At 44.8% G+C, this 13,991-nt stretch overlaps 1 protein-coding gene across 1 annotated transcript in view; it reads right to left on the bottom strand.

Annotated features, from left to right (window-relative positions):
* The window catches only part of NDUFB11 (NADH:ubiquinone oxidoreductase subunit B11), a 56,666-nt gene that overhangs the window by 14,891 nt on the left and 27,784 nt on the right, over nucleotides 1–13,991 (bottom strand). The window contains exon 2 of the mRNA XM_080988524.1: nucleotides 6–136. Coding sequence (XP_080844650.1) covers nucleotides 6–136 — 131 coding nt within the window. The remainder of the gene's footprint in view (nucleotides 1–5; nucleotides 137–13,991) is intronic.

Below are 13,991 nucleotides of genomic sequence, written 5' to 3'. Positions count from 1 at the left end.
CTTACCCGTAGTCCGGCAGATAGCACACGAAGGTGGAGCCCAATACAATGGTAATGGATATGCCAAAAAAGAAGGCTACGCGCATGCTCCAGACGTCAACGACGGGATCTGGGTCAAAGCCGTGGTAATCTGGGTTCTGGAAGGGAAAGATGCAAACAGTCAGCCAGCAAGGGTGGAAAAAACAGGTCCTTGTTCTGAGCAAGCCAAGAAGCTGCTCCTATGGTCAGCTAACATACACAGGCCAGTAATTTCTCCTCCTTTTTTTGCTGCCCCATAAAAAGTCCTCTGGGCAGCTTACAATAAACAAAAACTACAATTATTACTATTAATACTTGTTGTGTTTTACACAGACAGCTCTCAGAGTGGCTTACATAATAAAAACAGAAATAACAAAAAACATTAAAACCAAATATAAACAGCAATAAAGAAAACCTGAAGCAATAAGCGTAATAATAATAATAATAATAATAATAATAATAATAATAATAATAACAACAGTTCTTATTTGTCTTTGGCACCAGTAATCATCTCCTGCCAAAGCCATGCAGCTTCCATCCTTAGGGAAAGGCTTCTTTGCACTGCATGCTATTTCTACTATATTCAACCCCAACTGCCTGTCTGCCTCCATCCCCACCACAGGTGATACACAGGTGCCCAAAACATCAACTTAAGAAGATGAAATTGCTGAGAGGCCAAAACTGGAAACCTTCAGACACACAGAAGGGCAAAAGTTTAAGGAGAAAAACATGGAAGTGTATGAACCAGTGGATGTGGGTAATCAATCAAGTCTGATACTGCAAAGGGCGCATAGGAAGGTATATACTTCATATTTTTTTCTTCAAAATTTTTATTGATTTTCCACAAAATTAAAAAAAAAACACACTAACAAATAAACAGATAAACATAAATCATAACCTTATTAGAAATAATCTTCTTAACATTCTTAAGTGACTTCCTCGTATCCCCTTAGTTGAATTTCAATGTATATCACTTTAACGGTTTTCCAAATCAAAGTTCTTAAAATCTTAACTTAATCACTTAACATTAGTCTTTCTTCCCAATTCAGCATTAAACATAATAATTCCTCACACTACTTATTTAAATCCTAGGCCTAGCTGGTAATTGTAAACTTTTCCCAATTAATTTAACTTGATGTATTTAGCTAAATAGTCATTAAATTCCTTCCTGATACTCCTCCACATTCTGGTCGCGGACTCTTCCGGTCAGGTTGGCTAGCTCCAAAAAGTCCATCATCTTCATCTGCCATTCTTCCACGGTTGGTATTTCTTGCGTTTTCCACTTCTTAGCTAGTAATATTCGAGCAGCAGTTGTGGCATACAAAAATAATTTAACATCTTTCTTGGGCAATTCCATACCTGTTATTCCAAGAAGAAAGGCCTCTGGCTTCTTTATAAATGGATATTTCAACATTTTTTTGAATTCATTATAAATCTTTCCCCAGAAGTCTTTCACCTTGGGGCAGGTCCACCACATGTGATAAAAAGTACCTTCTTTTTCTTTACATTTCCAAGATAGGTTATCACAGTTATGATAAATCTTTGCTAATTTAACAGGGGTCAAATACCATCTGTACATCATTTTCATTATATTCTCCTTTAACATTGTACATGAAGTGAACTTAACCCCTTTCTTCCACAATCTTTCCCAATCCTCAAACATTATGTTATGTCCTACATCTCTTGCCCAATCTATCATTACTGATGTAACTTGTTCATCCTTTGTATGCCACTCCAACAGTAACTTATACATTTTAGACAGATTTTTAACTTTAGAATCCAACAACTCCATCTCCAACTTGGATTTTTCAGAAGCAAAACCGTTTTTTGTCTTCCTTCCTCATCTTTAAAAGCCAATTTTGGATTCCATTCTTCCTTGATATAGAAAACCACTCCTCTTTTTTTAACTTTGTCAGAAGAAATAAATTCTTGTCCCAATCTTTTGTTTATTAGCATTTTTCTATGTAGTCTTATAATGTGGGTTTCCTGTAAACAAATTATGTCCATATTCTGTTTTTCCAAAACATGATAAACTTGCCTCCTTTTTTGAGGAGAGTTCAAACCATTTACGGTACATTCCATGAACAAATTCTCAACGCCATAATGCCAAATTAAGAGGATGCTGCCTCCGCTCCTGACAGCTGTGGGCTTTGTAATCCAAGTTCCACCGAGTGCTTTTGTAGAAATCTGTCCTTATCTCCAACGGTCTTTATCTTTTGCTTTCCTCCTTCAAATTTGAAGGATAGGCCCTCTGGGAATTCCCACCTGAAAAAAATGTTCTTCCTCCTCAAGATGTTTGTCAAATCCGTATATTGGGATCTCAGGTTCAAAAATTGGCATGGGATCTCTTTAAAGAGCACCACAGATTTGTCCTGGATTTTTAGGCCTTCTTTGCAGTGGTGACCCAAAATAATATCTCTTTGCTCCTTGGTCTTAAAAACCACTATACAGTCATAAGTTATTTTAGTGTCCTTTTTGGGACTGAATTGGATAGCTTTCTCTATCCAAGCTTCCACTTCCTCTTTTTTCAGGTCCCAACACTCCACAAAAAAGCCTATCAAAGACTCCTTGAGTTTTTCCTCTTCCAGAAAAGGGACCCCCCCCCCCAATCTCAAATGCGATTCTTTTTCCTTCAACTGGAGAAAGGCAATTGCATGAGCATTTTCATATTGCAACCATTCCAAATCTGGCACTCTAACAGTCTCCAACTGTGCCAACCTTGTATCATGCGTGGTTCTCTCATCTCTCATCTTTCACTTCCTTTAAGTCAGTGCTTAAAAGTTCAATCTTTTTATCCAATTTTTCAATGCTTGCTGTACTGCAATTTAAACCTTCTCTAATGTCACTCAATATTGACATCACCGACTCCTCAAATTGCTGGGCTTTAGAGCCACGTCTTACTTTTTCTGAACTCATAATAGCTTAGGAATGTCAAGGTCAGTTCCACAGTCTGGCGCAGTGGAGGAGAAAAACAGTTTCTCTCCACCAGTCCCACTGCAGCTGGCCCAGAGGCAGCGTCCCTGTTCTTTCAAACAAACTGAATACCAAAAACCAGGATGGCAAAGAGAAAATTCTCCAAAACTCCCCTTCAATCTAAGGGATGAGGACACTTTTTAGTCAATTTAAGGTGTAGCCAGGCAGCACAGGAAAGTTTGTAACAAAGTCAGTGGAAACGGAGATTGAATGTTTCCTCTTCCATTGTGATGTCACAATGGATACAAGTCTTCCCTCCCGGGTGGTCCGCTGCAGAATGGGGAAGGCTCTCTCGTATTCACTGTCTTCCTAAAATAATTTCCTAGACACAAACACCCCCTCTTCCCTCGAGGAGGGGGAGCAAGATTGCTTGCAAAGTTTCAAAAGTTTTTTGCTTCTTAAAGGCTTTGGTCTTTGTACGCCGACAACAAAAGGGGACCGACCTCCGTTTTTAAGTCTCCCTTTTCTTCCAAATTTTTTCCAAATTAATTTTGTAGTTACTTACAGTTCCAAATTTTTAAATCTTTCTTCGTGACGGAATTGGCCACTCACGATCGCCAGTCTCGGAGCTTCGCTGCTTTGAGCTTACCGGGGAGCAGGGGAGTCGCTGGAAGGCACCCGCCGGAACATCAGGTCTTCAGAACGCCCAATCTGAGGTTTTTAATGGGGAACCACGACACTCTCGTGGTCTCCCCAACTTCAAAGCGCTGGGGCTCTTTCAGCCGAAAGAGCTCCTGACTGCCATTACTGGGCGACCAACCGGAAGTCTGCACTTCAAGGATAATCATAAAGGTAAAGGGACCCCTGACCATAGGTCCAGTCGTGGCCGACTCTGGGGTTGCGGCGCTCATCTTGCTTTACTGGCCGAGGGAGCCGGCATACAGCTTCCAGGTCATGTGGCCAGCATGACTAAGCTGCTTCTGGTGAACCAGAGCAGCTCATGGAAACGCCGTTTACCTTCCCGCCAGAGCAGTACCTATTTATCTACTTGCACTTTGACGTCCTTTCGAACTGCTAGGTTGGCAGGAGCAGGGACTGAGCAACGGGAGCTCACCCTGTCGTGGGGATTTGAACCGCCGACCTTCTAATCGGCAAGCCCTAGGCTCTGTGGTTTAACCCACAGTGCCGCCCGCATCCCTAGGATAATCATAATCATAATCCTAATCATTTTATTATTTATATCCTACCCATCTTGCTGGGCTTCCCCAGCCACTCTGGGTGGCTTCCAGAAAATTAAAACACAATACAACATCAAACATTAAAAACTTCCCTGAGCAGATCTGCCTTCAGATGTCTTCTAAAAGTTGTGTAGTTATCTCCTTGATATCTGATGGGAGGGCGTTCCACAGGGTGGGCGCCATGACTGAGAAGGCCCTCTGGCTGGTTGCCTGTAACTTTGCTTCTTGCAGTGAGGGAATCACCAGAAGGCCCTTGGAGGAGGACCTCAGTCCTGGCTGAGCGATGGGGGAGGAGACGCTCCTTCAGGTATACGGGGCCAACACTGTTTAGGGCTTTAAAGGTCAGCACCAACACTCTGAATTGTGCTCGGAAACATACTGGGAGCCAATGTAGGTCCTTCAGGATTGGTGTTATATGGTCTCAGCAGCCACTTCCAGTCCCCAGTCTAGCTGCTGCATTTTGGATTAATTGTAGTTTCCGGGTCACCTTTAAAGGTAGCCCCACGTAGAGCGCATTGCAGTAGTCCAAGTGGGAGATAACCAGAGCATGCACCACTCTGGTGAGACAGTCTGCAGGCAGGTAGGGTCTCAGCCGGTGTTCCAGATGGAGCTGGTAGACAGCTGCCCTGGACACAGAACTGACCTGCACCTCCATGGACAGCTGTGATTCCAAAATGACTCCCAGGCTGCGCGCCTGGTCCTTCAGGGGCAAAGTTACCCCATTCAGGGCCGGGGAGTCCTTCACACCAGCCTGCCCCCTGTCCCCCCAAAACAGTACTTCTGTCTTGTCAGGATTCAACCTCAATCCATTAGCCACCATCCATCCTCCAACCGCCTCCAGACACTCATACAGGACATTCACTGCCTTCACTGGTTCTGCTTTAAAAGAGAGGTAGAGCTGGGTATCATCTGCATACTGATGAACACCCAGCCCAAACCCCCTGATGATCTCTCCTAGAGAGCCAGTGTGGTGTAGTGGTTAAGAGCAGTGGACTCATAATCTGGTGAACCGGGTTTGCTTCCCCACTCCTCCACATGCAGCTGCTGGGTGACCTTGGGCTAGTCACACTTCTCTGAAGTCTCTCAGCCCCACTCACCTCACAGAGTGTTTGTTGTGGGGGAGGAAGGGAAAGAAGAATGTTAGCCGCTATGAGACTCCTTAGGGTAGTGATAAAGTGGGATATCAAATCCAAACTCCTCTTCTTCTTTTCCCCAGAGGCTTCATATAGATGTTAAAAAGCATGGGGGAGAGAACGCAACCCTGAGGCACACCACAACTGAGAGCCCAGGGGTCTGAACACTCATTCCCCAACACCACTTTCTGAACATGGCCTAAAAGAAAGGAGTGGAACCACTATCTAACAGTGTCCCCAGCTCCCAACCCCACTAGACAGTCCAGAAGGATATCATGGTCAATGATATCAAAGGCTGCTGAGAGATCCAGCAGAACTAGGAAACAGCTTTCGCCTTTGTCCCTAGCCTGCCGCTGGAGATCATTGACCAGTGCAACCAAGGCAGTTTCAGTCCCAAGTTGAGGCCTGAATCCTGACTGGAAGGGATCCAAATGGTCTGCATCCTCCAGGTGTGCCTGGAGTTGTTCAGCATCCACTCGCTCAATCACCTTGCCCCATAATGGAAGATTTGAGACTGGGCGATAGTTGGCCATATTGGCTGGGCCCAAATATGGTTTTTTAAGAAGCGGTTTAATAACCGCTTCTTTAAGCAGGTCTGGGAAGACTCCCTCAAAGAGGGAGGCTTTCTTCCCCCCCCCCCCTTTTTAAATGATATTTATTGAAAATTTTTAAAATTACAGAAAAAAACACAGCAGAAAAAGAAAAAAGAGAAAACAAACCACATTAAACAATGCAGATTCAAAAAACAAAAATACACCACAAACAAATAAAAACAAATCCATCATTCTCGAATCCTCAACTTTCATTACCTTCTTTCTTTGACCTCCTCCTCCTCCCTTTTTTTTGTATCCTAGTTATTAATTATCGCAGCAAATCCTTTCCATATTTCATAATATTCTGTCATTACATTTCCTTAATCTATTTTCATCTTATCTTATAGAAAACCTTAAAACTTAAATCTTATTTTTACCAACTTCTCATAACCATAATATTCTTACCTAATTCTTTAAACATTTTTGCTAGAGCCAAGTAATTTCGTTCCAACATTTTTCTAACATTCATCAATTTTATAAAACAATCCTAATAATAAAAAAAGAAATAAAAACAATCCAATCTTCATCCAGCGTCCTTTCCTCCTGGTCCCGGGTTTTGTCAGTCCTTTTTATCCCATTGATCTAGCGCATTAGCCTGGTAACCTTATATCCGAGGCCCTTAAGTCTCTTCCATGTCCCTTCCGCGGCTCTTCTTCATATTCTCCTTTCACTCGTGGGAACTCCAGCTTGGTAATGTTTTTGACCCTTTTCAACAAATCAGCCCCTTTTCCAAAGACCGGACTAAACTCCATGTGGTATTTGAAAACATGTTTCAGAATCCCTCCAAAATTAAGAGCCCCCACAGCCCCAAACATCTCCCGGCCCATTGCCAGACTTGGAAAGTCCAAACATCCCTGCATAGGGGGGGTCTATCCAACCCCCCATTTCCAAACCAGTCCAAACTTTATCTTTCCAAATCTGGCTTTTTCCAAGTTCATTTGTCAAGTCCAAAAGCTCATGTTCCTGCAGGGCCACAGCTCCCTCCATCTCTGGTGCCCAAATTTCAGCAACATCCTCTTCTCTCATCTGTTCTGTCAGGGCACACTCCTGATTTGATTCCTGGGTGGGCTCCATATAGTTTCCCACTGCCTGTTCAAAAATTCTGACCGCATTAGTCATCAAATCCGTCTTCTCATTTAACTGTTCCAGTAGGGCATTTGTTTTACAGAGAGCACACCACAGAGCTTCTGAATACATTGTCCTACAAGGTCACAGGTCTATTCCCACGATTGTAATCTGTAACAGCTGCAAGCTCCCTGGAATTAGTTACAGTTTCACAGTCTCCCTCTAGGGGGAAAACTTCTATTTGTTCTTTCTTTTAAGTACAAATCTAGCAACAAAGTTTCCTTTTTGAGATATTTTGTCAATATTTGTTCCTTTAAAATGCGAAAGGGACCAGTGGAATCACTATGTTTCTCTTCTTTTAGCTGTCTGTCAAAAACGTTTGTCTCTGGTCAATGAGCTTCACACGGCAGTCCTGACACCCCGCTCCAGGATCAGGACGGTGAAAAGTTACTTTACTTTAAACTCACTTCTGCAGGTTTAAACAGTCCGAAAAAGATCCCCCTTCTTCTCCTGCTTCCGAAGGGGGGTTCAACAATTTTAGAATGATGAAAGTTAATCTTTTAAAAGCTATTTTCTGAGCTCTAGTTTACGTTGTCTTTGCTTTATTCTGTCTACAAAGAAACGGAAGGCTGACTTCCTGTTTAGACCTTCCCGTTTCAGTGCCAAATTGAAGTAAATTTTTAAGTCCAATTCCTTTCTGCTCGCAAGTCCTTATTTAAAGTCCAATTGTCCGAAATTTAAGTACTCACGGGTGATTATTTTAGAAGCCAAATTGTCCCAGGAAAAAGGCAGCGCTCTCCGGCAACAGCTATGCGGCTTCGCTCCACGGAAATAGCAGTTGACTCTCAGCACCGCGCCACCTCCCCCTTTTCGCTTCGGAGCCCGTTAGTGGGTTCCTTTGCGGGTTGGGGGGGCACTAAGGGTGCCCGCCGAGTCCCATGGTCACAGTCTTCATCCGCCTGTGATTTTTCAAAGGGTCCCCGCTTCGCCGTAGCGGAAAAGACCCGTTTCGCACGGAGCTAGTCCCTCCAGATCAGAGGGAGTCCGCCATTGCCGATGGCGCCACCCCGGAAGTCAAAAGAGGGAGGCTTTCATCACCCTACAGAGCCCATCGCCCAGACCTTCCCAGCTTGCTTTTATGAGCCAGAATGGGCAAGGATCAAGGAGACAGGTGGTTGGTATCACTCATCCAAGCAGCCTGTCCATATCCTTAGAGGTAACAGATCAGCATTAATCCCATGCAACTTGACTAGACAGGGCTCTAGCAATCACCCGCCCCGGCCCTGGTTCCATGATGGAGTCTACCTCTTTCTGAATATGAGCAACTTTATCTGCAAAAAACTTTGCAAAATCATTGCAGGAGGTCTTGCAGTCCTCACCAGGCCCTGATGGCGAAGGTGGTTCCGTTAGATTGTGAACCACCTGAAAGAATCTCCTGCTGCTGTTTTCTGCAGATGCAATAGAGGCGGTGAAGAAGGTCCTCTTCGTTGTTGCTATCACAACTTGGTAGGCTTAACGTTGAACTCTAACCTGTATCCGCTCCAATTCAGAATGAGTTTTCCGCCACTGGCACTCTAGCTGCCTCAGCAATTGTTTCATCGCCCTCATCTCGGGGGCAAACCACGGAGCTGTCTGGGCTCCATGCAATCGGAGAGGGTGCTTGGGAGACAGACAGTCGATAGCCCTGGTTAACTCTGCATTCCAGTGGGCCACCAGGGAATCAGATGAAAGGCCATCAACATGGGATAAAACATCCCCTACCACTCCCTGGAAACCATTTGGATCCATTAAGTGGTGGGGGTGGACCATCCAAATTGGTCCCACCTCCCTGCAGAAGGGAAGGGTCTCAGAGAAATCCAGTTGCACCAGGAAGTGATCTGACCATGGCACTTCTTTTGTTTTGCTTTTACTTAGTGTCAGATCACCCACGTCTACAGAGGTGAACACCAGGTCTAAGGCATGTCTGTGACTATGAGTTGGGCCAAACTTATTCAGGGACAGCCCTATTGAGGCCATGCTTTCCATGAAGTCCTGAGCGGTTCCTTGTAAGGTCGTGTTGGCATGGATGTTAAAATCCCCTAGGACAACCAAACTAGGTGTCTCCAGGAGAACATCCACCACGACCAAAAGCAGCTCAGGCAGGGAATCCTTGGTGCAGCGGGGAGGTCGGTACACCAAAAGGAATCCTGTACTGCCCCTATTGCCCAACTTCCAGAACATGCACTCAGAGAACTGGGTCTTCCCATTAGGATGCCTGGTGCAAGCTAATGACTGCATCCCACCTCCCCCCTGCATCCCCCCTCACCACCCACATGACCTGGGTTGCTGTGCATAAGAGAAACCTGGTGGACAAACAGTAGCAAGAACAGGACCATACGCCTCGTCCAACCAAGTCTCTGTTACACATGCCAGGTCAAGTCCTCCATCCACGATCATGGATGGCAGTGGTCTTATGAATCATTGACCTAGTATTGCACAGCAGCGCCTTACGGTTATGTGGGTCTCCCTTGTTGATTCCAGTATCCTTCTGGTCAAGACCAGACCCAGAGGCAGGGATAGTCTTCAAACAATGACTAAACCTGCCTCCTCGGTAATGACGTGGTCTGGTCTTAGATTAACTCCTCCTCCTGTCCGTGATCACTGAGATCAGGTGTCCCAGTGCATCCCCTCCGTGGAACTTGTCCTGGCCATTATGTTGGCTGGGGCCCACTCCTGGGCAGCCCTGACCCTTTCCCCAGAGCGGCCAATGTACTTGCAAATTATTATTATGTATTAAATTTAAATCTGAGCTCTCATTTCAAAAACATGTAGGTAGCACCCCCTATAAACAAATAGGAGTCCAAAAGGTGCAAGTTTTGAAGGAATGAAACACCCCCCATCCTGCCCCCCCCCGAAGTCTGACATTTTTGGTGAAATTTAAATATGTGCAATAATTACTTTTTTATCAAACCTAAACTATTTTATATTTGGCATGCTTATGAAATTTACAGAGCAATTTTAAGCATGTTTACTCAGGAGAAAAGCTATGATGTTTAGTATGATTACACCCCTAGAATTTCAGCCTGATGGGTTATATTCAATCCTGCTGTTCCACTAGCACAGCAGACTTCTGCTTGCATAATGGAACTTTCCCCTCTTCTCCCTTGCAGCCCCCCATGCACCCGTAATATATGCTCAAGAGGGGTGGGGGATCCTCTGGAGAAGATTTTGAGGACATGTGGGGAGAGCAGAGCAGAATAAGTCTTTCTCTGTGACTGGAACTTCATGCATGCAATGTTGCATACAACTCCAAAGGTATTAATGATTTACAGTGTGATCCTATTTGTGTCTACTCAGAAGCAAGCCTCTTTGAGTTCAGTGGGGCTTACTCCCAGGCAAATATAGCACTCTACATATAGGAGTGTAGCTTTAGTTTTGTACAAGCGAAAGGACAGCAGAAGCAGGTTACTTGCTTCTAGTATCTCCAAATTAAATCAAAGTTCTTCAAAAGAGGACAAGCAGCAATTTGCAAGAAAGCAAAAGCCCCCGCTTGCTCCTTCCATGGAGATGACAGCAACCTAGGTGCAGAAATGCATATTTGATGCAAGTGTTGTAATATTCCTAGAGTTTAAACAAGAATTAGCATTCCCTAATCATGTAGATTTACTTGCGTAAAAATCTTTATACCCCATATTCATTCCAAAAGGGAAAATTATTTCACAGACTCTTTTTTCCAGTGTTCTCTAAAATTTCCAATTTTTCATTGGAGAAATGAATGCAACTTTGGGTTGGAGTCAACCAACAAGTCCCGCGGAAGGACTTCCTTTAGTGCAACAGAGCTTTCTCCCCCTCTTCTTCCCCTGTGCCCTTCCCAAATTGGCTCTAGGCGGGTTGGGAGAACTCCCCAGAACAGTGTGCATTAAAAAATAATAATTCTTTATTGCTCACAATCATATCTTACGGTATTAATTAATGATTAATGATAAATTAACATGTGCCATTAAGGTAAGATGGGGAATATGCAGGAGAAATGATTTTGAGGAGAAATGGAAGGTGTTTGTAGAATTTGTACTGTTAAAATGGAAAGGGGTCAAACCATTGCAAGAGGTGTTGACATTTTGGGAGTTTGGATAGTTACAATGGAACGGTCTTGGTGATGGGGTGTACATTTTTATTCTTATTTATTTATCATTATTACTCTGTCAAAAGAAAGAAATACAAAATCATAACTTTTTTATTTAAAAAGTGTGCAGGTCGGGGAAAGGGGGCTGTTCCGTCTGGCAAGCTGAATTCTGTATGCTGGCTAAGAGCTGCTATGCTCAATTCCTTCCTCTGTGTGTTCAGCAGAGGTCCTGGTCCCACTCCACATTAATTGTTATACAGCAGCCTTTGGCATCCGGGTGCCCTCCAGACGTTTTGGACTACAGCTGAGCTGATTGCGGATGATGGGAGTTATAGTCCAAAACACCTGGAAGGCACTGGATTGGGAAGGGCTCTTTGATAGCCATTTTTGCTGAGCCTGCAATAACTCAAAAGAGTCTACAATGCTGCCAAAATCCTAAGCTATGCAAATGGAAAGAGGAGACAATTACACTGACTTTTGTAAAATATACTAATGGAACTAATGGAGAATGTGTTAAGGGGAGTTAAGCATGATATTCAATAGCTTGGACTAGGCTTGAGCATTTGTGCATATGAGAGGGATTCTTTTGCAGAAACACCCCAGAGTGAGAGCCCTTGTTCTCTAGCTGCTTATTATGTGGCTGCCTCTGAACCTTCAGGCAGCAGCGCTCCCTCCTCGACTCCCCCAGACATGAATGCAGACGTCCCTCCTCAAACCTCAAACATGGTTTGGGTCCAGCTAGCCCTTCAAGCTACAAAGGGATCAGAATCTGCCTGGCATTATTAACCCAAGCAGAGGTGCAGAATTCTTTTGGACACATGTATGCCCTCCAGTGGCTTCTTCTGTAGTGAAACAAGGGGAGGCCAAGCTCCTCAGAGAGCAGAGGCAGACCCAGAACTCAAGCCAGACACACAACACACTGAGCTGCACAATGCCCCGTGCAAAAGGATCAGCACAGCAAGTCTGGAAACTAACAGTGCAACGTGGGGAGAACATGCAGGGGGTCCTGCTTTCCCTAAAGCTCCCTGCCACCCCTGCTTTTTGACTCAGGTGTGTGGAAGCCCACTGCAGGGACCCTGGGAAATGGAAGGGTGAGGGCTCAGGTGCTCTTTCAAAAATAACTGCTAGACAAAAACAGTTCCAACCTGGGCATTATGGGGAGGTGTGAGGAGGATCAACATTTTATGGCCTTTTAATTTTTGTTTGGGGGGTTGTTATTGGTTTGTTTTGGTTTTTATTATGTATTTTGTGTTCTCATCTTGAATTTTTATGTCCTGAACCACCCTGTGATCTTCGGATGAAGGGTGGCATACAAAATTAATTAATTAATTTCCCCCTGCCTTTTTCCCTGGTGGGACTCAAGGCAACTTACAGATAAAATAGAAAGTGTAATATTAAAAAAAAATGAAAGAATATATTCTATTAAAGCCATACAAATAATTATAATAAAAGCAGCACAGCACCAACCCCCATATTAAAAATAGTCAAGTTCCCAGCAAGGCTTTTTTCCTGGGGGTTCTCAAAGGTATGCAGTACCAGCATCTCCCCCCCCCCCCCAATTAAAAAAGTGTGGCACTTACTGTAACACACACGCTGGTTCCCAGGCATCTCCCAACTGCCCTGAACTTCCTGGTTCAGAGACACACCTGTTTCCCTAGTAGATTTACTTGCACTTCCAGCCTACTGTAGCAGTGTGTGCTTTCCTTGTCATGTCAACCAACTATCCGTGCAATGAAATTTTGGGTTTATTTCCCCAACCATACACACATGCACACCCACCCCCAAAATTGAGGGAGGGCGAGAAGGAAATTTCAGAGAGCTAACAAAAACAGGAGAGATGAGATCTCATTAGGCCGTTGCTTGGATACTTCTTTTTGCCCAGTTCCTGGCACCGGGGCTGTGAAAGATGAAGTGCTTGGGTAAGAGCAGTCTTCAAAAGGAGCAAATTCTCCTGCCACAGCCCACTCGCATGCATACAGGCACAGCCTCCTTGGAACCATATAGAAGCAACATGTCTGCAGGCATGCTGACCTAGTGATGTACAGGACCCTCAAGACCTCCAGTGGGGCTGGTGGTGAGGTGGTGTCAAGTTGGTCAAAGGACCAGTTTGGGCACCTTGAGCTTCCCTGCTCCATGCCACCCAACTCTCCTCTTTCTGCCTTCCCACCTCCCTGCACGGTGGGGGGCTTCTTTTTCTTTCGCCCACTTACTGGTTCAGGCTGAGTCACAGCAGGCTTCAGAGAACAGGCGCCCCTCCTCTCTTGCACATCTAGGGAGCTATATTTGCAACCAATTCTCTCTTCCTCCCTCCCTGCTTCAGTAGCAGAGCTGGGACAATTCTCTCCCTTTTTGGTTTGTTTTTTAAAGGATCCATTATTGGCATGGGATATACTGAATATGAAGAGGGAAAGGTCTGTGAGAGCAACTTTCTTGCCTGGTCCGGATCAGCAGCCTTTCCAAATACTGTTTAGCATTGCCCGTTCCTGCTCAGGAGGCACAATGATGCATTCATGAGTCCTGCCATCTTTCTCTCTGCTTTGAAATACAGCAGAGGAGAGAGAAAGGACCCCCACTCCATGAGCCCTGCTGGCTGGAGCTGATATGCAGGGGGGTGGGAGCTGCCTGGGACCACAGATTCCCCACCCCTGAACTATACCATATACCCAACCCTATAGCAGGAGCTATATTACGGTCTTGGAAGAAACCAAGATTTTGGAGCCATATTCTTAGGGAGCAAGAAGACAACAGCACCGTGGTCAGGTCCAGGCATTAATCCCGGGGCTTAATCCGGGGGGGCACTGCAAGAGGTGGGACTTCCAACTCTACAATTCTATGATTTTATGAAGGATGGAACCAAAGTGTGTGGGTGGGGGTGCCTGTGTGTGTGTGTGTGTGTGTGTGCGCAGCTTCAAAGGGCTTCCCTCCCAGTC

Source organism: Podarcis pityusensis, assembly GCF_964106645.2.
Source record: "Podarcis pityusensis genome assembly, chromosome: 17".
Taxonomy (NCBI): domain Eukaryota; kingdom Metazoa; phylum Chordata; class Lepidosauria; order Squamata; family Lacertidae; genus Podarcis; species Podarcis pityusensis.
This window is presented reverse-complemented; position numbering and strand designations above follow the sequence as displayed.